This window comes from Fonsecaea pedrosoi (assembly GCF_000835455.1).
Source record: "Fonsecaea pedrosoi CBS 271.37 unplaced genomic scaffold supercont1.7, whole genome shotgun sequence".
Taxonomy (NCBI): domain Eukaryota; kingdom Fungi; phylum Ascomycota; class Eurotiomycetes; order Chaetothyriales; family Herpotrichiellaceae; genus Fonsecaea; species Fonsecaea pedrosoi.
In genome coordinates this window covers 2,168,647-2,192,044 of record NW_013550609.1, presented here as the reverse complement: position 1 = coordinate 2,192,044, position 23,398 = coordinate 2,168,647, and the positions used below count along the sequence as shown (strand labels likewise).

General features: G+C 52.5%; 9 protein-coding genes across 9 annotated transcripts; 5 read left to right on the top strand and 4 right to left on the bottom strand.

Annotated features, from left to right (window-relative positions):
• Positions 1–33: 33 nt before the first annotated feature.
• Positions 34–1,503, bottom strand: Z517_10848 (uncharacterized protein; the record flags this gene model as incomplete). The annotated part of the gene is made up of 1 exon (XM_013424457.1): positions 34–1,503. One exon carries the CDS (start codon positions 1,501–1,503, stop codon positions 34–36), a length of 1,470 nt encoding a protein of 489 aa, XP_013279911.1.
• Positions 1,504–3,908: 2,405 nt separating this feature from the next.
• Positions 3,909–5,634, top strand: Z517_10847 (uncharacterized protein; the record flags this gene model as incomplete). The annotated part of the gene is made up of 2 exons (XM_013424456.1): positions 3,909–5,444; positions 5,500–5,634. 2 exons carry the CDS (start codon positions 3,909–3,911, stop codon positions 5,632–5,634), a joined length of 1,671 nt encoding a protein of 556 aa, XP_013279910.1.
• Positions 5,635–7,269: 1,635 nt separating this feature from the next.
• Positions 7,270–9,031, top strand: Z517_10846 (uncharacterized protein; the record flags this gene model as incomplete). The annotated part of the gene is made up of 2 exons (XM_013424455.1): positions 7,270–7,387; positions 7,476–9,031. The coding sequence occupies 2 exons, from the start codon at positions 7,270–7,272 to the stop codon at positions 9,029–9,031; spliced, it is 1,674 nt and encodes a 557-aa protein (XP_013279909.1).
• A 1,037-nt stretch (positions 9,032–10,068) lies between these two features.
• Z517_10845 (uncharacterized protein) lies at positions 10,069–10,931 on the bottom strand (the record flags this gene model as incomplete). The annotated part of the gene is made up of 2 exons (XM_013424454.1): positions 10,069–10,356; positions 10,419–10,931. 2 exons carry the CDS (start codon positions 10,929–10,931, stop codon positions 10,069–10,071), a joined length of 801 nt encoding a protein of 266 aa, XP_013279908.1.
• A 646-nt stretch (positions 10,932–11,577) lies between these two features.
• Z517_10844 (uncharacterized protein) lies at positions 11,578–14,692 on the bottom strand (the record flags this gene model as incomplete). Its single annotated transcript, XM_013424453.1, has 2 exons — positions 11,578–14,482; positions 14,541–14,692. 2 exons carry the CDS (start codon positions 14,690–14,692, stop codon positions 11,578–11,580), a joined length of 3,057 nt encoding a protein of 1,018 aa, XP_013279907.1.
• Positions 14,693–15,100: 408 nt separating this feature from the next.
• Positions 15,101–16,069, top strand: Z517_10843 (uncharacterized protein; the record flags this gene model as incomplete). Its single annotated transcript, XM_013424452.1, has 1 exon — positions 15,101–16,069. The coding sequence occupies one exon, from the start codon at positions 15,101–15,103 to the stop codon at positions 16,067–16,069; it is 969 nt and encodes a 322-aa protein (XP_013279906.1).
• Positions 16,070–16,560: 491 nt separating this feature from the next.
• Z517_10842 (uncharacterized protein) lies at positions 16,561–17,714 on the top strand (the record flags this gene model as incomplete). The annotated part of the gene is made up of 2 exons (XM_013424451.1): positions 16,561–16,708; positions 16,858–17,714. The coding sequence occupies 2 exons, from the start codon at positions 16,561–16,563 to the stop codon at positions 17,712–17,714; spliced, it is 1,005 nt and encodes a 334-aa protein (XP_013279905.1).
• A 1,444-nt stretch (positions 17,715–19,158) lies between these two features.
• Z517_10841 (uncharacterized protein) lies at positions 19,159–19,989 on the top strand (the record flags this gene model as incomplete). Its single annotated transcript, XM_013424450.1, has 2 exons — positions 19,159–19,579; positions 19,640–19,989. The coding sequence occupies 2 exons, from the start codon at positions 19,159–19,161 to the stop codon at positions 19,987–19,989; spliced, it is 771 nt and encodes a 256-aa protein (XP_013279904.1).
• A 1,152-nt stretch (positions 19,990–21,141) lies between these two features.
• Positions 21,142–23,088, bottom strand: Z517_10840 (uncharacterized protein; the record flags this gene model as incomplete). The annotated part of the gene is made up of 1 exon (XM_013424449.1): positions 21,142–23,088. The coding sequence occupies one exon, from the start codon at positions 23,086–23,088 to the stop codon at positions 21,142–21,144; it is 1,947 nt and encodes a 648-aa protein (XP_013279903.1).
• Between the last annotated feature and the right edge of the window lie 310 nt (positions 23,089–23,398).

The following is a 23,398-nucleotide window of genomic DNA, read 5'->3' as shown; positions in this document are numbered from 1 at the left end:
TCGTGATAAGAATCAGCTGCAAGCGGATCAGAGTCAGCCTCGTGTGCTGTTGGTCCGCCTGCGGTTGCGCTTCTCACGCTCCTCCGCCGGCACCATCTCTTCCAACCACTTCACGGCTTTCTCAACTCTGACTTTGGCAGCCTCCATTTCCTCCTGCAACTGCTCCTTGTTGTATCCCTTTTCTTCCTTGATCCACCATGGCGCAGTGTTGATTGTAGTGCGCAAGAGGAGCACGGCTTGTTGAAACTCGGAGGTTCCAAACTCGAAACACTTGTCGGTGGCGTTCCCGATTGATGAGGATGGCGGTATATTCAGTGCCAAGTTCTCCGGCAAGGCGTCGCTGTGCTTCAACTCGGACAAGAAAACGGCGTACTTTCTGAGCGGCCACTCCTCCTGGTCATTTTGAAGGGTTCCGGCAAATTCTTCTTCCTTTGGGAAAAAGCCCGCAAATTCGAAATCGATGATGGCCGAGACCTTGACACCGCCCGAGCCGTCGGGCGAGACAAGGACATTGCGGGTGGAAAGATCATCGTGGGTGAAAATCATGGGTTCAATCCCATAGCGAAACAATGGGAGCTTAGGGAGTGTTTGGTCAGCCATGCGCTTCACCAGTTCGTAGACTTCGTCCGAGGTGTGATCATAGAGCTTCCCATCCTTGAGCCGCTTCAGAGAATTCTTGAGCACAAAAGCGTGGTACTTCTCCGATGTGGTCAAGGGAGATGGTGGAGAGTTGTTGGTGATCAACCCGTCGATGTGAACTTCGTAGCCGGGCAGAATAGCTTTGTCGTAAAGGACCGCTGCAGGCTGGGGGGTCGAGTTGCTCCCAACAATTCGTAGATTGCCTATCGCCTTTGCTGGAGGCATGTCATTCCGCCAGGTAGCCACATATGCAGCGATTTGGCGCATCAGCTCATCTCCGGCATCCCCCAACAACTCATCTGGATGGAGCGGCCGCCCAGGTTCGCGTGTCATCAGAATCCAGCCTTGTCCCTCGGTATCCTTACGAACATCCTCGACTGGGGTGCCGTCCTCAGCTTTGAGTGCCAACACTGGAATGTTTTTGGGTTCTGTGTCTCTGAAGCCACGGGGGTATTGAGGTGTTCGGACCTTCTTGCCATCATCCGACCAAGCAAGCAACTTCGGAGCTGGCATGGATGAACAATGTTTTTCCAAAAGAAGAAGGCTGGCTACTTCATTCTGCACTTTATTTCGTCCAAAAGGGTGGCCTGCTATCTTGAGCACCAAAAACGAGGACTGAATCTGAGTGGTTGTTTTCGTCACATCAACTTCATTTCCCTTCCACTCCGGTCGGGAGGTGCGAACTGGCTCAGTGAGATTGACAAAGTAGATTCGATTATTGAACGACTTTCCTGATGGGAGGTGCTCGATGATCATCTGCTCGCGCTTGACAACAGGAAGGCATCTTTCCACCACAGTCTTGATTTTTTCGTCGGAGAAGTAGACGTCGTAGTTTGGGTTCGAGCGAGGTGTGGCTCGGTCCATGTTTCTGACGAGACCAAGAGGGTTTTCTCGCCGCCGCAGACTCTGGTGGTCTATGATATAAAGCCGTAGACTGATAATGGTGAGGACGAAGGATGTGATCTCTGTAGGTGGTCGATCAGCTGGACGAGAGTGCAACAAGAGTGTAACAATTACGATGCAGGAATGCACGGCAGAATGTGGACGGTAAGGGGTTTATAGCCGGACGAAGGCATGCAATTTTGATTGCATCTTCTGTTGATGGTGACAGCAAGAAAAAGAGAAATTCACTGTTTGTAGTCACGATGACGACCATAGAGTGATATTTCGCTGCCAGACCCAGGCTTGACCATCACAGGGAGGGTCCCGTCACTTATGGAAAGTTGAAGAGATGTAGTGCAGCGTGATTGTCCCTGTGTCAGGGGTGCGACTCAAGTGAAAGAACCATATTTCGCTGCTGCTGTGGACGGTGAGGATGACTGCGCTGGGTCATTCTGTATAGGAATTTTCCTGCGAGCGGCGCAGTTTGATCATCCTTCGCTTTGTGCCAGTTCTTCCAACCTTGATGCAAACACACTCACGTCCTCATTTGCATCACACCCACTCCACCTTCACTTGCCTTCAATCCTCCATCTGAAGAGCTTTCACACTGTAATAGCATTTGAGAGAGTGAACCCATTGATCCTGAAAGCTGCATGCCAGATCAAACCACCGACCTCGCAATGCCGGCTCGACTCACTTTTTACCACCCTCCGGATCGATTTCCACAAAACAAGAGGGGGAACTTGTTGATCCCCAAGTATACGTACTATTTGCACTTTGGATTCACCTTGATGATATGTCCAGCCAGGGGAGCTCATACACCAACTGTCTGAGAGACGACAGCATCCGCTCGACCTACCTATCCGATGTGCTGAGGTTGACGAACAATTTCCCAGACGGCTTTGATGATGGCGACGACAAGATCGATAGGGGTCATAGCTGGTCGTGAAACTGGAACCCTGATACCTGAGTCTCGTCAACCCAATCGACACCTGTCTCTTCTACTGCTAAAAACGTCGCGCCGTGCATTCACACTGTCACACATCCAATTTCGAGGCGCTGCAAGCCAATGCCGTTAGGCCAGGGACCAAGATATCCGATGCACGTTAGCTCCACCTTAATCAGGGATCGCAAGCGAGGATGGCCCAGGCACAACCGTTTGCCTAATCTCTTTCCGGCAAGCCAAGTTACGGGAAGAAGGTGAGAAAGGGTTTCAACTCTGGGGGGCTCTCATCAATTGTTACCATTCCGAGTACTCGGTACAAGGAAGTCCGGGTCGTCCCCTCTACGAAGTACAACTTTCCTGGCGACCTCATGCCACTCGATTCTCTGTCGCACAAATCCTCGGGCCCTGGCGCTTTGCGTGCATTTCCACATCAAATGATTAGCTTCCCCCCCCCTCCGCCTTTATGGCCTTGGCCAACGTCTGCGGCTTTGCTTCAGGGGAATATGTCGGTCTGAAGCGTGACACCATGCCCACCATGTGGCTGAATTTGCCCCTTTTTTCTTATCTACCATGGACGCCGTTATTGCGCCCTGGATAGCTTTCGAATTCAAATGTCCACAACCGGACCAAGCGACAAAAGTTGCTTTACCGGCCTCTACAACGGCCTGCTCTTGAGATGACGGTGGTCACCCTCATCGAAGGCGCTTTTTTGATTTTGACTTGGCTGGGGAATGGGTCGTACCAACTTATGGCACTATATCTGAAAAATCTGTCATGCCATTCCGTTTCCAGCAACCTCACATCTTACGCGACAAGTTCATTTGACAGGCCGATCGCTTGTGAGGCTGAAGACCCACCTAGTTGACCCTTTCAAACGCGCCGGCTCAGACTACCCGGCCACGATCGGTCAGCCATGACATGGGCCAGTCTACCCAGCCTCGAGATGATTCCACATCAGAGATCTATGAGTAAACAATATCTGGAGCATTGGAAAGAAGGGAAACATATGCGCTTCGACAGGTTTGACTGTTCGCTGTGCAATCAGCATCTCGCTCATGCCGTGGCAGCCATGAAGATATATCTGCCTCTGATTGCCCGAATGCTTCAAACTCATTCCTTTGCTATCAAGAAAACGTGGCAGGGTCTTGTGTGTACCAAGCTTTGCATAAGGTCAGGCGTGCCGAACGCAATTTCACGAGCAGTTTGGCTGACTTGAGCCGCTTCGCCGATCGAATAGTGTACAGGGGAGTCCACGCATGGACATTCCCGTACCTTGACCCTCTTTCGCTTCTTCTCTTTCACCATTCTTTTCATTCTCGGATTTTGTGAACCGGTCCTGAGAAGAACGAGGACCCTCTGCACGGTACAGAGTGCCTCGTCGGCCAACTGACATACAGCACCTGCGAGAGACTTGGCCATTTTCTCCCACTCTTTGAGCACGATGTCGCTCTGCCAGAATGGATCCCCTCCGATGTTTCTGCCATGGTCCAACGTCACCGTCACCACCGATCAGAAAGCCATCACCAGAGGAATCCAGATCTCCATGGGAACTCCGCCTCAGATAGTTTCGCTGAGACCAAGCAACGCCGACGATAACTTATACGTTGTGAACAAAGCACAGTGTGCCCCTCAGTACAACGACTCCTGTATTGGCCAATTCGGTGGTGTCTTCGACTACGGCGCTTCCAAAACTTTTCTCCAGGTCGCGGAAGGTCAATGGAACGGCACCGATCAAGGAAACCCCAGTCAATTATCCTTTGTCTACTTCAACGACGTCTTGACCTTTGGAAATGCTACCATCTACGGGTTTCCTTCCAGCTACGACCAACCTGGCTATGGCGGTCAAGGTGTCATGCCTCTTGGATCCGGCTCAGACTTTTTGCGCATTGCTGTGGAGAGCGGCGCTGTACCATCGACCGTCTATGGCCTTTGGACCGGCTCTCGCTCTATCGACCACCCTGTGGATGGTTCTCTGGTCGTTGGCGGCTACGATACCACCCGGATCAACGGCAGCCTGACGACGTTCAACTCTCTGGAACAGTGCGAAATGTGTGTCGTTATCACGAGCCTTGCGTATGAAGACGAATCGGGGTCGACGAATCTTTTCTCCAACGCGTCTGAGTCTCTCCAGGTCAACCTTCAACCATCGGAACGTGCGCTGAATGTGCCGCAGAACGTCTGGGAGAACTTCATGAAAGCGACAAACGCCGTCTACAACGACTCGTACTTGACGTACCCATCCACTGCTGTGCCGACCGGCAATTTGGTAGTCACTCTGCAGAACGGATACAAGACAACAATCCCTTCAGAAGAGCTCTTCTATTATCCTCGCGGGTATGATGACGAAGGCAAATACACCGTGATCGACAACACCTACCAAATAGCCACCATGTTCAACTACACCAACGACGGTTACGTTCTGGACTGGGGCATTCCCTACATGACCATGAACTATATAATCGCCGACTACAAGCGGTCTCAATTCAAAATGGCACCAGCCATCCGAACAGACTTTGAAAGCCAAGGTGGTGGCTACGTGCTCCAGGCATCCTGTGATCCAGTGACGGCTACGGCGACATCCACCACCTCTGTCAGTACAGGCACTTCCACGGCGACCACCTCGGCATCGGCGTCCCATAGCGGCGGCGGCAACAAGAACATTGGCCCTATAGTCGGCGGTGTTGTCGGTGGGGTTCTTGGTCTGATTCTTATTGTTGGCGGGCTCGCATTACTCTTCTATCGCAGCCGGCGCCGCAAGAATAACGCAGGAGCTGCAGCTGAACATGGTCAGCCCACGTTGACTACGCCAATGATGGGCAACGCCAGCCCAGGCCCGAATGGAGGATCAACTGCAGATCGATACTCCCATTGGACAGCGATGTCCCCGACAGAAGCACCCAGTGAACTGGGTGGAGCTGAGAAAATGAATGGAACGACGGCCAGTGTGAATCAATGGCTATCGAGCCAGGCCAGCGACGTACGTCTTCACCGTCTCGAGATTTTTTGGTTCTTTGCTAACAGTTGAATACCAGACTCAAACTGTCGTGAGCTCCACCTCCCCCAACCCCAATGTTGGTGCGACCCTCGGGTATAATATGGGCTCACCACAGACGGGGACGATGGAGCGACCTTTTGAGATGCCAGCCCAGACGTGGGATACTCGATGAGGAGAAATTGTTTTCTTGCATTTGATTGCGCCCAGCATTCCCTCAGTCAATGGGGGCATCTTTCCCCGTGTCGTATGCCAGAGGATCTCGTTATGAATATCCGAAGTGCGGCACTTCCGACCCAAGATTTGTCTATATTCGGCGGCAAAGCAGCCCTCCTTGTATTCAAGTGTCAATCTCCATTAACCTCGACCCCAATCTGATCTTTCTAGATCTGCGGTACACATCCAAGTCGACGTCTCATGATCTTATGATACGCAGCACTGGCGCTTGTTCTTAATTCCACATTTTTCGAGTGTTACTTAACCTCACACCTCTGAATAGCACATTGCGTTGCTTTGAAGGCATGAAACCTTCTGCTGGCGAATGGGTCTCAAAAGGTCAGGACTAGGAAACTCATCCTGGTTTCTGACATCTATATATCAGCTTTGTCAGGCATACCATCGGAGAGGATCCAGCATGTTGAGTTTCCCCTGTCTATCTGTGAGATTCCTTCTCTGCATATATCTATGTATCGCATATTATTTGTCGCGTGGGTGATATATGAAGGCTGAAATTCACCTGCTGCCTCTTGAACCTTTCACCTTTCCTCGACACTGTTTCGGCGTTTTTGTTCTTTCGTGTTTGCATTATACATGGTCATGTATGTTTATGGAGGTTCAGTTGGTATATAAGTGGAAGCTACGGAAAAAGCATCCATGTCCTGGTGTGCGGAACTCTTCAAGTCTTCTATTTTATATTGGACATATATCGTATAGCCCAAAGGATTTCGTCTCAACATTAAGCCACGGCACCACACACTCGAGCACCGGCATTAGGCTCACCACATGCGCATTCCCAGCAACGGGTAGGTTTCGCCCCATCATAGGGCGCCTTACACGAGTCTCTCATCGTACGATCCGGCTTTCATCAAAAAGTTGGTTGAACGCTTTCTGCTTGACACTATTCTTGGTCGACTTTACACCAACGAGCGAATCCTGCTGTTGGCTAGCACATCTGGACCCCTGCATATGCCATGTGCCTACAAGAGCTGACATTCGGGCCGGTGTAAATAAACCTTGTGCGAGGACCAGAGGATTACTTTCTCTGGACAGTCTGATCAGGAAGAGTCTCAACAGAGACATCGAGTGTCAATAACTCGAATCATCTACGGAGCACCGAGAACACGACTCGAGAGAGCAGTCTCGTCAGCCTCGTCAGCCTCGGATTTCCCCTGGTCTAGCCTGTTCCTGGGCTTACTCGTTTCCTAAATCCGCTGCTTACGACTGGCTAGCAGGTCGCCTTTTTGAAGTCTGGCCATCATCATAGCAGATGTCTGCGCTTAACACAGCACATCTGCGACCGTCCACGCTGAATCTTCTGCTCTATCGGGGAGATTCACGACACAAACCCTACGCGCAATCTCCCAAGCAGATGCTAAAACCATGTGGCGGATTATATTAGCAGTCCTGGCGCTGCTGACGGCGGGAGTTGGGTACTTTGTCAATCTGGTCTACAAGAAGCGAGCAGAACTTGAGGGACTGGTGAGTGTCTGGTATTCTCTGATGATGCATTGCCTGGGCTATTCACGATTTCTGTTTGGAGACGGGCGATGCGTACAAATGCTGACGCCACCTTGTCCAGCCACAACCGCCCATGGAAAGCCGATTCTGGGGTCACTTGAAGATTGCGGCCGACTGCAAGAGACTCTTCCCACCCAACTGTCATGTCCAGAACTGGGCCAACTATATCAGGAAGAAATATGACCTGGGCGGTAAGTATCTCGCCAGCAGACCTCGGCGTTTAGTGATATGGCTCTCTGTCAGGTGTTGTTGGTTGGATTTGTAATTGTCTCTGTCCAGATACTGATTACGGTCAATTCACAGACGTCTTCTATCTCGATTGGTGGCCGTTTGGTCCCCGCTGGTTATTCGTTGCCGACCCTGAAGTCGCTTCCAAGTTCCTGACAACAGGTCAATCGCTGCCAAAATCGCAGCTCACGACCAAGTTTCTGACCAACCTCCTGGGAGAAAACAACATGGTTGGCTTGGAGGGCCAGGCCTGGAAATCGCTACGATCCATCTTCAACCCCGGCTTCTCCGCGAGTCACCTGTTCACATTGGTTCCGTACGTGGTCGACTCCAGCCTCGTGTTCCTTGATCTGCTCCTGGAAAAGGCGCAAACGAACGAGCTCGTCCAACTGGACCCCTTGTCGATAGGATTTGCCATTGACATCATCGGCAAAGTGGTCATGGACTCGGACTTTGACAGTCAGAAACGGCCGCACCCGATCGTCACGACGTTCAGGAAACAGGTGGAGCTGATGCCGAGTGCTGCCAGCATTGGCCCGCTGGACGACATCAACCTCGTCCGTCCGATCCGTCTCTGGTGGAACGCCAGGAAACTCGACTCGCTGCTCGGGGCCGAGATTGACAAGAAGATTGAAGCGAGGAAGACCGGCACCAATATCTCCTCAGATACAGAGAAGCCAAGAAAAGACCGGAAACGCTCCATCGTGGACCTGGCCCTGGACGCCTACGAGAAGGAGGTCGCGGCCAGTGCGAAAGGAGGTGGTGGTGGTGGTGGCGGCGGCGGCGGGATGAATCGCTCGTTCCGCGCAATGGCCATCGACAGCATCAAGACGTTCATCTTCGCGGGCCACGACACCACCAGCTCGACCATCTCCTACACCATGTATCTGCTCCACCTCCACAAGCACGTCCACACCAAAATCGTCGCGGAGCTCGATTCGGTCTTCGGACCCGACGTCACGGCGGCTGAAATGGCCGAGCTCATCAAGTCGGACCCGCACCGCATCAACAAGCTGGAGTACCTGGCCGCGGTGGTGAAGGAGGTGCTCCGTCTGTTCCCGCCGGCGTCGACGATCCGCGAACTGAAACGGCCCAGCGACGTGTCGGCGGCGCGGGACAAGGTGCTGATCGACCCGTCAACGGGCACGGAATGCCCCCTCGTCGGATTCGACCTGTGGCCCGTGGCGCACATGATCCACCGGAACGAGGCGTACTTTCCGGACCCCCTGAGATTCATCCCGGAGCGCTTCATCCCCTCGCAGACGCCGTTTCCCGAATGTAAACTGCACACGCCGGCGGGCAAGGACGCGTGGCGACCCTTCGAGAAGGGCCCCCGCAGCTGCATCGGCCAGGAACTCGCCATGATGGAGGCCAAGGTGGTCGTCGCCCTCGTGGTCCGCGAGGTCGACTTCACGGCCGAGTTTCGCGGCAGGAAGATCGAGCAGGGCGACTGGGTGCCCGTGGAGACCAAGGACGAGTTCGCAGACGGTGTCAGCGGCGACGAGCGCCTCAGCGTCGAGGGCCACAAGCCGTTCCAGGTCCTGCTCGGGGCCGCGAGGCCCAGTAACGGCATGAGTGGGAGGTTGTCCTTGCGGAAGAGGACGTGAACGATCACAGAAGGGTGTAACAAAGGTCCTGTCAGGGGGGTTTTCAGGGTGGCATCTGAGCGTGACAGTCGTTGTTATGTACACCGCCTCTACAACGCCTGCCTGGTCACCGGGAAGGATTCCAAATGTTGACTCTCTTAACACAAAAATCTCGGACCGGGCTACGAGGTAGAATTACGGTTACAAATTCATACAGACACAGACAGACACCTTGTTAAGTACATGGGCAAACGAGGCACCCGAGGCACCAATGAATCAATCAATCAATCAATTAGAAAAGAATGAAAGAAAAGTCAAAGGTTCGATTTGGAGTCTTGGACCCACGCCGATCTCCCGGTCCACCTGTTCGGCATGAGAATCACACCACACCACCCACTCTTCTCCTCGCAAGTGACATTGAATAATGAATGGTATGCCAGGGATTCTCAGTGTCTTGTGTCTTGTGTCATGTGCTGTCTCTGTTCACGCTTTGCAAAGGGGTTCGGTGACCGAAGAATAGATGAGCGAAGAGAGGAAAATATGTATCTGGACTCCGAGGGCAAAGAAGCAAGAAGCAAGAAGCAAGAAGCAAGAAGCAAGAAGCAAGAAGCAAAGAAAGCGACTTGAGTTCTAGTTGTGGATGGTTCTCGGTATCCGGCGGTGTTGCTGCAGCTGTAAAACAAGACTGAAACGAAGGAACCGGTGAGGAAAAAGAAATACAGAAAAGACAGGCAGAACGAAAGCACACGCGTTACAGGATGCAGGACGCAGGATGCAGGGTACACAATCGGCTCTTTGGCTCAATTCATACCAACTAGTAGTTCCATCTCGAGAGTCAGTCCAGATGGCGTTGTATGTAGATGAATCGGCCCCCTGAATAAGACTGTTTCAGCTCAGCCTTGCATGACATACGTTGATATCTCTCTCCCTGCAACTTGCAACCACGACTCAGCTCGCAGCCGGCTTGGCCGAAGCTGATATCTCATGTTGCATATTTCCAGTGCGTCAATAATGCTCGTCGCGCCAAGCTTTCCACTTGTTTCACAGCGATCGTGCATTTATCGGGCACAGTAGCCACCGTCAATGATGATGTCAGTGCCGGTCGTGTAGGAGCTCGCATCGCTGGCAAGATAGACATAAGCACCCTTGAGTTCCGTCGCCTTGCCGTCACGGCCCATGGGGATCATGCTGTGCCACAACTGTTGAATATCCTGAGGAACAAAGTCCGAGAGACCCGTGTCGATGTAACCGGGCGAAATCGAATTCACACGGGCAAAGTCTCGCCATTCGTTGGCCAGAGATCGTGCCATGTGGATGCAGCCGGCTTTGGCAACATTGTAAGAGGTCTGTTCGTATGATTAGCACGCCCTCTCATCTCATAAGCAGTAGAATATCTCATAAGACTGACCTGTTCTTGGGGAAAGTTGGCAATGTGACCCGACATGGATGCCGTGATGATGAAGCTGCCGGTCTTGCGCTCCCGGAAATGCAGACCAACGGCTCGTGCACAGTGGTAGACACCGTTCAGGTCCGTCTGGATGACCTCGTTCCACTTCTCAACAGGGGCATCGAGGATACCGCTGTCGGCAGTTCGACCGGCGTTGGCAATAAAGACATCGACTTTGCCAAAGTCTTTGATGACATCTTGGACCAGCTTCTCCACCTCTTCGTAGCTGCCGACATTGCACTTGTACGCCTTGGACTTGACTCCAAATTTCTCCGAGAGTTCTTTGGCGTTCTTCTCACCTCCCTGAGGACGAGACGAGTATGTGATGGCCACGTCGGCACCCATTTCAGCACATCCCCGGGCAGCCTCAGTCCCAATTCCAGTGGGTCCGGAGGCTCCGGTGACGATGACGACCTTGCCCTTGAGGCTGAAGAGGTCGTGGAGAGAGGTAGTGGCGGGCACCGAGATAGGCATTTTGGCGGATGGAGGGGTGGTCTCTCAATGGATGCGGGGTATGTAAGAGGATGGCAGAGGTTGTGTCGGACAATGGTTGTGAGAAGAACTGTAGGGGCGGGTGGTGAGTAAGATCTGAAGAAGCCTCTCACAAGAATAAGAGGAGGAAGAGGAATGCAACAATGAAAATTTCGAGCAGTGACTGTAACTGCAGCTGGTTAATATACGGCGAATGCCTCTGGAGCATCTGGAACTGCTCGGTCAATTGGAGAGACTTTGCTGGTGCCGGGATGGGCGGATGACGTAACGGCAGCGCCGTCTCGCACAAAGATTCGGCGGTTTTACCTGCGCCCCATTCTTCGCTTTCGGAAATCCAGCGTGTTGGACCAACTGCCAACAGGTGCGTCGAGAGCAATGATACATCCTCTTGCATGACTCAGCTTTCGCCTTTCTCCTTGCGTGTATCGCATGACTAACCACGGCTTCGTCGAGGTCAATAGCATGCTGCCGTAAGCTATGCCCTGCGTCTAGAGGTTTGCACACTTGCCAGATACAGAGCACTTTGACTAATCGAGGACCTTAGATGGACGAAGCTATTCATCGACCACTAGTGCCTCTTTCTCTTGGCTCTTGTAGATCTTACGCGAGGCCAATTAATCCACTGAACTCAAAGGCCGAATACCTCACCCACACTGAGCCCGACAACCCGCACGCTGGCCAAGGCAACCAAGGCCAGCACCAGATCCACAATGAGCAACACCCCATTGGCCATGAGATATCGTGGCATGAAGACTCGATATAACATCAAATGCCGTCGCAGATGCCCTGCCCACATTGTCGTCGCCAGCTGAATCGTCGCATAGTACAGAGCATGCGTGAGACAAGCCCCCAGCACATCGTTCCATAGCCCACGTACGCCCGCTTTGTCGATGGGCCTCTTCCACAGCACCGTCAATGGCACCGCCGCCGCGCAAAGGATCTGAGCTCCAAAAGTGTTCAGCAGAACGAGGAGTGGCGACCAAGGATATTGAATCGTGCGTAGCGGGACAAAGGCCGAGTTCCACTGAATAGAAGCCAAGGTGGCCTGGTGGCCGGTCTTGAAGAAATGATAGGACCCGAGAATGGCGAGCATGATCGGTCCAATTCTGGGTTGGGAGGCAGAGGTGATTGTGAGCCCGTTGGTATCCAGTATCTCAAGCAGGCAGAGAATCTGCCAGGTGAGGATAGCGATCGAATATTGGCCCATGGGCGGTAGAAGTAATGACACGGCAAGGACAAGGATGGGAAGCATGATGAAGTAACGGCTACCGAAGACGTTTGCATAACCAAAGACCGTTAACTGGGGCGGGCCGCGGGCGCCAGATTCGTCAGTGGCAGTCGTCGGTTCGGTTATCGAGATGTCGATACACGGTTTCGCCCATATAAAAGTCCCTATCCCCACAGGAATTGCGATTGCAAGGGCACACCTGGCCAAAGTGATGTTGACCGTCTTGAGCGTGGTTGATGGGACTCGGTCGAGCAACCAGTCTCCGTTATCTGCGGCATCTACCGTCCAGTAGGCAGCAACAAACAACAAGCCCATACGGACACTGAATCCAATCCAAAAGCCGGCCGACCCAGCATATGATGCGGTGCCTTTGTAGAACGCCTTGATGATTTCCGGTATGATCAGAGCCACGGTATAAGGGATCAGAAGCTGCCAAGGGGCTGATGTTGATGAGTTCGTAGACGCATAAAAGCTCGAGCGACAGCCGGGCATCTGCTCTTCTCGACAAAGCCGTGAAAACGATGCGGCTCGAGTAAGGAGTATGAAAACCACCGACTGGTATGTGCCCAAGACTCGATCAGGTTTGGACGCTTGTCGCATTGATGAGATCAGAGACACAATTCCAAATGTACTCAGGAAAAAGAGAAGGATTGTGTCTTCATGGATGGTGTAGGAGTTTGACGCGAATCCAGCGGATTGGGCCACACAGAAAACGAAGGCCAGACATCCCCAGGTGGATGGTAGATACGACTTTGGAGCGAAAAGGTGTCGACTTGACCAGATGCCAGCAGCAAGGATGCCACCAACAGTAGCACCAAATATCAAACCACTCACCAGCGTGAAAGGTGCAGGCAAGAAAAATCCAGATAGACCACCGACTGCAGCGCCTGTTGCCGACCCGAAGCCGACTGATCTGATCAGAGGCACAGCCAGTCCAGCTTTGTCCCCCTTCAAGAAGCAGGAAAACAGGAATAAGAACCCTAACCCGAGGCCGGATACAAGCACCCCGACTAACATATCCGTCAAGTTGAAATTGGCCCACAGTTGCCTGTACATGGATATCACCTCTTGGTGCCAGTTGACGAGGGCGTGATGTGCATCTTTCCACTTGCTGAGTGCTCTAGCCTCTGTTGAATCGACCACATACTGGTTTTGCTTCATGTATGCTTCTTGGGGCAGACCGAGGTCCCGCGAACGTGTGTAATATCGTTGATATCTTGAGATCTGACTCTGGACCAATTGCTCTACTTTGGCAAGATTTTCCCAGTCCGTCCTCCCGGGCCCAGCAAAGGCTTCAGCAATTGGTCTGCCGAGGTTGTTGAAGGGGATGGGTAGCCCAAGCAGGATTGACAGAGTCGACACCAGATCAATTTGACCGACTGGACGCTCCTTCGCCGTGGCCGCAGGCAAGATGTTAGCTGCATCGATCCGTCCGAAGCGAGGCTTCTTCGAATACATCCAAAGTGCTGCTTCAATCTCGTCATCAGACTCTCCGCCATGGTCCCCTTTGGTGTCCATGCCATGGTCGCCCATAACCACGAGCAAAGTTCCATCATCAATCTTCTCCATTATTTGCCGAATAACATCATCCATTTGGCGGAGCTTTTCGGCCATCGCAGGGTGGTCAGGACCGTACCGGTGGCCTGCGTGATCGACCCCGAGGAAATGACCGAAAATGACATCCCATTGTACCGGTGACTGGTCAAGCAAAGGCATGATATGCTCGATGACCCCATTATCCACAGTATGCAGATCCCACACATTGAAAGAATCATATGGTCGTGTCATATTCGGATCGAAATATCCGGGAAAGAGAGAATGCCACGTATCATCTCCCAGTTGTACAATCGTCTTCCCGGCATCCTTCAGCTGAGAGATGATGTTATCCTCCTCGATAGCTGTTCCAGCAAAATTTGAACCAATATCGATAAATGTAGGAAGTGTGCCGGTGGTCAGACCCTTCAGACGTTGAAGGGTGCTAGTAGGAGGATCCGCGATAAATGGCAGTAGGACTGCATTCGAAGGGTTCGATGCAGCGGTCTGGTGAAGAATGCGCAGATTGTCTAAGTAAAACTTTTTCTGGGGTTCTGTATAGAAACGATGAGAGGGAATGGTGAAGTCATATCGTAAAGCATCAATTATTATGACGACAGCTCGATCGAACGACTTGGGATGCCAGCATCCGTCGGCGATTCGCGAAGGTCTGTCAGATGGAAGTATTCCGCATTCAGATTTGTTGTCCAACACCAGCCTGGTGAGAAGAAAGCCTTTAGCAAAGAACAGAATGCCAACAATATGTACAATCCTGTCTCGGTCAGTTTCTGGCTTGAACGTTGGCGCGATGCATGTTCTACCCAACTCACATCAACCATAGAATAAAGAGAGTAAGTAGCACATGGGTGACCTTGAAGCTGACAATCTTGCGTTGGTTACGTTCCTCTGCGGTCGGACTCGGGATCGGAGAGCCATCTCCAGAAGTCCCAGCTTGCCGACCCGGGGATACATGGTTTACCATGGCCTGATTGTGGGACGACAGGCCACCCAAAAAGGGAACATGTATCTTCAAGGTAACAAGGGTTTGAACAACATGATAGAAGAGAACAAGAGTGTCAGGGGTTAAATCTACCGCATACTAGTCTGGTGTCTTGGGTTGCAGGTTGAAAACGCGCCGCAGCTGTGAACAGTTTGGAGTTGCATTTGGAGAAATTGAGCTCGTCCATACAAGGGAGCTGTGGCGAGAAATATTAAGGTTTAGCGCAGTCGATCAATTGCTTGGCTTATGCAAGCAACATCTGAGAAACCCTTGCCTGCGATTTTGCTTGCGCCGGTTCGAGAAGTCTCGATTTCTCTCGCACTTATATCTCAGAGAAAGGGTGTCACGCTTCTTACCCTCATCCTCGATCTCACTCTCCATACCCCAGAAATGGAGGACCCGCAGGTTGCAGCTGAGGCACCACAAGTTACGTTCAAAAAAAGAAATCCAAAACTAAAGTCCACGATTCGAAAGCGGGCCGCCACTCCTCCCCCGGACGATGAATCAGATTCGGGATTTTCCTCTTTCGAAGACGAGGAGGGGAGACAAGTCAAGCGAAGACGCAAGCATATCGGGGTCACTGCATCATCAAAGGCCGATCAACCTCGCGAGAAGTCAACCGAAGAAATCTCGGCCGCACCAGTGGTCGCTGCAACAAACAAGGATGATGCTACCAAAGCGTCGAATTGGTACGACGAGGATGGCGTCAAAAAGTCCGGAAACCCCTCCTCCAAGAAAACAGACATAGAAACTGCGGACGGAACATACAAAGGCGTGGCAAACTATCAAACTTTCATACAGAAGAATCCCGACCGTGCTTCGAAACAGGTCGGACCCGTCAAAACTTCGAGCAATGTGAGGACGATTACTGTTACAGACTTTGCTCCTGATGTCTGTAAGGATTACAAGCAAACTGGATTTTGTGGTTTCGGGGATAACTGTAAATTCCTTCACGCACGAGAGGACTACAAGCAGGGATGGCAGCTAGATCGGGATTGGGAAATCAGTACTAAAGGAAAGAATCCTGGCGCGAAAACTGTGGCATCTGCAAACAGGAGTGCTCAGCAAAAGGAGGATGAAGACGACGAAAAGCTGCTTGAGAGCATCCCATTTGCCTGCATTATCTGCAAAAAACCATATACAGCCCCGATTGTCACGAAATGCGGCCACTACTTCTGTGAGGCATGTGCTCTGAAACGATACCGAAAAGACCCTTCGTGTGCCGCCTGTGGTTCAGGAACCGGAGGTGTCTTCAATGTGGCCAAGAAGTTGAACCGGTTATTAGAAAGGAAACGAGAACGGGAGAGGCAGAAGAAAGAGAATGGCACTGAAGAAGAGGAGGGTTCGAAGGCTGCTTGAAGGGTTTCTCATGGCACCACGAGGCTGGTGCCTACTTGTGTATAACAGCGGGTCTACCGCACATACTGTGTAGCAGATCATCATGATTTTACTCTGTGGTTTGTTTCGCATAATGAGTAATGATCATTGACCACGTAAAGTCTCGCTCTTGCTGTACTTGCCACTTTACCATCTGTTGTTAGTTGCTAGTACGCGGAAATAATGATATACCAGTCTTTCTCTTGCTCCACCGTAGCCACCAGCACCGCAATTCTGCTCGGCTTCTGATTTATCTACCACCATTGCCGAATTTACTTTTGATAAAGCATCGTGAATCCCTCTTACATTCATTCATATCAAAGTCCCCTATCGTCAGTATTGTCAGGGGCTGGAATAAACTGCTCTGAGTCCTTGTAAGGTGTTCACCCTCGGGGCTAGAACATCTCCTCCGTCCTGGCGGCCCCTCATTCTTCGAACACCTTGATCGAGATGTCGTCGTGGCCATTCTTACCATGAAAATCGCAACTCTCCAATTCTCTCCCCGGCTTGGGGAAGTCGCTGCCAATTTCAGCCGTGCGGAGAGCCTCCTGATGAGAGAGGAGAGGGAGGGTCTTTTGAAAGGCATTGATTTACTGGTTCTTCCCGAACTTGCGTTCACCGGTGAGTCACCCACGAGCACTACTCGCAAATGCGCCTGTTCCAAAGGATGAGGCTGGCAGGAGAGGGTCATTAGTCTGCGCGGAAGGGGAAAGGGGACGGCGTTGTGGTTCTGCACAGCCTGCGCCGTGGGGGCTAATTTGTGGTTGCAGGGTACAATCACCCATCTTTGGATGCCATAGCACCGTTTCTCGAACCAACGGCGGCAGGACCTTCGACCCGATGGGCGGCCCGCACTGCCAAACGGCTGAAGTGTACGGTGGCAGTGGGATATCCGGAGGCCGCCGAGGAAGGCAACTACAACACCATCTATGACCGGCGCATCACCGCTGAAGAAACAGGCAAGATCGCCTACAACTCGCTAGTTTTTGTCAGCTCTACAGGGGACGTTGTTGCCCACTACCGCAAATCCTTCCTCTACTACACGGACGAGACATGGGCTCAAGAGGGCCAGGGCTTCTGGGCGGGTGTTTTGCCCGTCGGTGGTAAGGGTCAGCAGGTCAAGGCGGCGGCTGGAATCTGCATGGACATTAACCCGTATCGATTCGAAGCTCCGTGGACGGCGTATGAATTTGGCAATCACGCGCGCGAGGCTCGTGCAAAGGTGGTTGTCATTAGCATGGCTTGGATAACAAGGCTGAATGACGAGGAGTTGTCGAGTCAGGTGACGGTTCCAGACCAGGACACCATCAACTACTGGATCGACAGGCTCACTCCCCTATTTGGGCCACAAGGTGCACAGTCCGAAGCCTTTGTTGTCTGCGCGAACAGGGCTGGCGAAGAAGGCACCAGTCCGCGCATTGGAGAAGTCCGATATGCGGGCAGCAGCTGTGTGATGGGCATGTCCAAGGATGGGCAAGTCAGGATCTGGGACATTCTCGGCCGTGCTCAGGAAGGCATACTTATGGTGGACACGGACGGCGCCCCAGCCTTCTCTGTCTCTCTCAAACAAGTCACCGAACCACCAGAAGACGGTGTTAGTGATGATACCGAAGTACAAAAGGGATGAAAGTCAGACCGACTCCCGACACGACTGGACAAATAACGACCTCTAATGATGACGATTGTATGGGAGATGTGTTCCTGGTATTCAGTGGTTTCCCTCGCGGATACATCCGGAAGGGTCCGAAATAAGACACGAAGATGAGGTATTCGATGCCTTACCAGTGCCGTGCAGGTATAAGTGCAGGTACAGTACAAGGCCAAAGATATCGAAAGTCCAAAAGGCTCAGCTCGAGATCTCTGACCAGCATGGATGGACTGTCCGGCTGGCGGCAGGCGAAAGACACGGTGTTGAGAGATTTGGGTGGACCGGCACGACTCATGTTCCATGACCACCACACTTTCTGCAAGTAAACGGATGATGGAGGGTCAGACAGCCGATCACGAGATACAGTCAGACGGGAAGAGGAAGAACAAGCATTGTCGTGATTGTTCTCGGTGATGATGAAGTTATGCAGGTTTGGCATCTGTCACATGCCATTTGCCTGCCATTTGTTTTTCCGGGGGCCAAGCGCCAAGCCACCGGTGGACCTTTTAATTGCGCTAAGCGACCTTGGGACAAGCGCATTTCTAGCCACTTAGTAGCAAGCGAGTCACATGAACTGCATCTTCTCCCCCCGTGACGCCCGCCGCTTCGTCGCTTGTCGTTGTTTCCCTCATAGAGACTCGAGTATCTGAACCTGAAATGCTGTGATTCCAGACCTACTGCCTCAACCACACCTCTTCAACTCTTCGCAACCCATCGCGCCCCAGCGCCCGTGTCGTCTCTTTGTGAAAATCAAATTCGTGTCCAAAAATAACCTGGTTCACTGTCTTGCGACTGTGATTTCTGCACTGCACTGGTAAGTTCAACTTCAAGTCACCTGATGGCACCTGATCTCCTTCAACACCCAGTCCCGCTTCCCTCTCTGCGGGTTGGCGCAGCTTCATCATGATGTCGTTCTGGACCAGGCTACAAAGAAGTCCACACCCGCAGCGCGCCTCATCTCACTCTTGTGATGGTCCAAGTCCAAACGCGTCAAGATGAAGTCGGCGCGCATTCAGTCCTGCTTGCTCGGTGCCGCCGACACTGAGAGCAACTCGAAGCTTGATGCGACTGAGACAACTGACCCAAACGCGCCCTCCCAACTGACTGCGTCCTCATGCAATGCTCATGTGACAAGTCGTCGGAATACACCCTCTCTTTTATTCACTCCCTCTTCCCGCCTTGTCTTGACCCTCTTTTTCACCCTTGCAGGCACACGGAGAGTTGGTTGACCATGGCTAACCTTGCGATCATAGTTGACCGGGTCCCCTCTCGCTCGTCCATCTCGCCGCCTACCTGAACTTCGCCTTGCTGCACTTGCATTGCCAGCCAGACGTGGTGATTCGGGCCTGTGCCTGGATATCAATATTTATAAACACCCGCCTTTGGTCCTCTGCACGCATAGTCTGCAATCAACCTCTCTGTCATGGCCAATCAACCTGCAATCTCCGCCACTGGCAATACCACCAACAAGCGTAAACGTGGATTGGGCGACCAGGACGTCGGACGTGACGCCAAGGGGCCTATCACAAATGGCGAGCATGATGCTGCCACCTTTGGCCTGCTTTTGCAGAGTGAGGGAATGCTCGCGGACGACAACGCTCGAACTGCCCAAGCTGCTCTTGCAGCCCCCGGCATGAACTCATCTGCTTATCCCGAACCCAACCCAAATGATAGCAGCGCAGGCCTCCCATTTACCTTTGATGACGGCAGCCCTCCCGTTCATGGGATTAGTTCTGCTCAAGCTCTTGTTGAGGCTCGTGGGGGCACGAACAACAACAATCCACCCAAGCCAGCGGTGGGAAGTGCAGAGTGGCACCAGTTGCGCAAGGACAACCACAAGGAAGGTATGATGCGCTCGAAACCTGCGCTGCCTAAACTAGATGACTAACGTCGGTGCTTTTCAGTTGAACGTCGTCGCCGTGAGGTTATCAATGAAGGTATCGAAAACATTGCCAAGATCGTGCCTGGCAGCGAGAAGAACAAGGGAGCCATCCTCCAACGCACATACGAGTACATCCAGGAACTCCTCAATGAGAAGAACAAATGGGACAATGAGCGTGCCACCTTCGACATCGCCATCAAAGAACTTACCAATCGGCTTGATCGGATGAAGGAGTCTGCGAGAAGTGCATGGGCTGAGACTAGCAAGTGGCAGTCCAGATGTCGTGACGCCGGCTTGCCGTTCGACGACTATGATGACGGCGGGCTGACCGGGTTCGAAGATGAGGATGTCGCTGCCAACCTCGGTTCATGATCACTTTCTCTTTTTCTTCCCATACCTTGCATCCTGCATTGGGGAGGTGGATGGTTTCGAATGGACTCGACTACGGACGACTCCTGGTGCTGTGACATGGTGTTATGGGCGTCTAATGAAATGGATTGCAAATGTTATGAGTGATATTGGCTGGTGGGTTTGTTGGCCACACGATGAGGGTTGCAGCACGAAGGCATCAGATGAACAGCGATAATTTCGGCCTTTGTGCTCAGCAATGGCTGTGCATAACCGTTCTGTGAGTGAGTGTGTATCTAGTGGATGACGGAACAAATGCACTTGGGGGATGTTGGCAAGGATTCTGGTCCATAGCAAAGCAGAGCAAGCATCCACGCACGGCTCATTCCTAGGTAGGTAGCCAGCCATGTCTGTATGTACAGTAGATAGATGGCTTCACCTACATAGGAGTGAGTCTGAGCAATGAAACAGGGAGATTTTCACATTGGTTTCGTTTCTGAATGATTAGATGGATGAATCTCAGAGAATCTATCTAGGTACCCAGACAAACAACCACACGTACATACATACACACAGATGGATAGATGGACAGGTACCTAGGTATATGAGGTGATGTGTACGAGGTACGTATGTGTATACCTACGTACTAGGTATGTAGGTATGTAAGTATGGATGGAAGTACATATGTAAGGTACTGTGCCTCGATATCTGTCTGGATTATTTTGTTTCCTCCCACCTTCTCTTCCTCTTCCTCTTCCTGTCAAGACTTCCTCTACCTCGTATATCTTTCTTCATGATCGCCATGATTATCATGATCATTATCATCGTCATTGTCGTCGTTAAAAGGCCATTACCGTCACCACCACCACCACCACCACCACCACCTGAGCACGTGTTTGAGATCCACGTATCTAGTATCCAGTATATCCAGTATCCCCTTCTCCTCTCCCTCCCCTCCACGACGGTGTTGTTGGGTATCTCATTATTGCGCTCAATCTCGCTCAATCTGTCCGTGCTCCTTATCCTTTCGCCGCATCGAGAACAAAATCAAATCAAAGTAGAAAAGAAAAACCCGCAAAATGAGCCAAAAAGGAAAAATATACACAAGACGGAAGAAAAAAAAAAAACAACAACCATCGAATCAAGAAAAAGAAGAAGAAAATCCTCAATTCGGTGCTACTCGTCATCATCGTACCTGCGACTGCGCCGCCGTCTATGGCGATCGGGATCTCCGCTCTCGCGTCGTCTTCGGTGCCGTCTCTCCCTGTCGCGCTCTCTACTGTCGTCACTATCCGGCAGTGCGTCGGCGTTCAGGGACCTTCCGCTGCGTCTCCCGTGCAGGGCACTGGGCGGTGGAGGCCCTCCGACAAAAGATCCCGGCGGTGGCTGGCCCATCCCACCAGCTCCATACGGGCTCATCCCTGGCGGAGGCGGACCTGGTCCGTTCGGCACACCGTTCTGTCCGTGTCTTCGAGACCTCCTCTTCCCGCCCGGTCCACCACTCGGCCGTAACTGCATGACATAGTCGTAGACCCGAGGACTTTGCTGAAGGAGCACCAGTTCCGTCTCTGATAGCTTCTCTTCCGGTATCCTTTCCTGTCCCCCTTTCTCACCCCTCCGCCGCGATGACTGCCCATGGTTATTCCACATGACAATCATTCCATCTTTGTTTGCGCCGGGGCCTTGCCCTACATATTCTACGTCGAACGTCCAATCTCTCAGAGCGGGTGGATCGTAGTTACCACGGTCTTCAACTCCAGGCCCCTGTAGCCCAAGCCTCGCGCGCACAGAGGCGTGGATGAATTCGTTGGTTCCTCGTAACCTCTTGTTGGTAGTCCGTCCCGTCGCAGGGTCGGAGCGGAAGTAATTCCCAGGCGTCCTCGTCTTCGATCCTGTCAAGGCGTAGAGTCCCTTGACAGTTTCGAGTATCTCGCCAAAACTCCACCATCTCGTCTTCTGTCTTGTCTGTTTGTAAAAAGCGCGATTCTCCTCCCACAGCCCTATCAGATAGTTTGGTCTGAAGTCCAGGAACGGCTCGAGTTTCGATATCATCCACGCCAAGGTGATGTCTGCCAGCTGTTGGTCGTTGTATCCACCGCCGACGTTGCTGTGCACTCCCGGAAACCAGCACTGGACCAGATTCGTCCTGTGATTGTCCCGCTTCTCCCACAGCGCCGGAGTGAACGGAGCCCTTCGTTCGTCCAGCGCCAAAGCCTGGAACGCATTCTCAATACAAGGGTGCAATGTCGTGTCGTAGAATTCGTAGGCATGCATACCACGCGCTTGCAGCCTCAGACTCTCGAGCCAAGGCACGCGAGGAATACCGAGAGCACCGACCGTGTCCCAGCAGCAAATCGCCTTGATCGGGACGTTCAACGTTGTTAATCCGCGCCGGCCCAATTCCTGCACATAACGATCATCAAACCGCCCTTTCTCTGGGAACGGAATGTCAGGAAACTGCGAGACGTAACGGTCGTCGGCACGGTGTTCCCAATCCTCAAAGATCTCGTTGAAATAGGGTAACCCGCTTCGCGTGAGTAGACCCAATGCGCCGACCATGCCGCCCAAAGAACGCGCCGTGAACGCGCCACGAGAAAACCCCATGAGGAATATCTCGTCGCCGGCACGCCAGTTGACAGCCAGATATGTATACGACATGCGCATGTTTTCCTTCAACCCCAACCCTGTTGCGCCGCCGACAACGCGCGCGGTGGGGCCACCCATGGTTCCCACGCCAGCCTGATAATTCACGATCTGAGGTATCCCATCGCGCGACGTGTCCTTGATGGCCCAGCCTATGCGCGAGACGTTGGATGGGGGTTGTTTTTGCCCGTTTACCAGGCCGTTGTCGGCATCGAGCCAAGTTCCGTCACAGGTTACGATCAGGCGCTTTTTGGGGCCGTGGATGGGTCGCTCGAGAGTGCCAGGCATAGGGCCCATTGTCGAAGCGAGAGGAGGAGGCTCATGGCGTGATTGTGGTCGACTTAGATTTGTGGGCGCAACGGACACGGGAGGAGGAGCGAAATATGTTGAACCATGCGCACTGGCGGGATAGCCTGGAGGTGGTGGAGGAGGAGCAAGACCAGATGCGACCGAGGAGCGAGCAGCCGGCGGTCGCGACATGGCTATTGTGTCGAAGAAGAGCGATCACTTTGCGACCAGGAATCTGGGAAAGGGTCAGGAGGACATGGTGTTCGAGCGTTGCTGTCGATGCTCGTTGTTTACCCTGGTGTCAGGTGCTTGTTGGGCAAGGTCGCCTGCGTCCAGAGGTTCGGTCTTGTAACGAGACTTCCATCGACTCGAGGGGAAGATGGTGGGAAGGAAGTTGGGGACTGGTTCAGATGGCGGCGCAATACGTATAGCAGGAGAGCAAGGTGGTTCGAGGGAGGCAGGGAACGGTAGGTCAATGTTATGGTGGGCTTCATTGCTACCG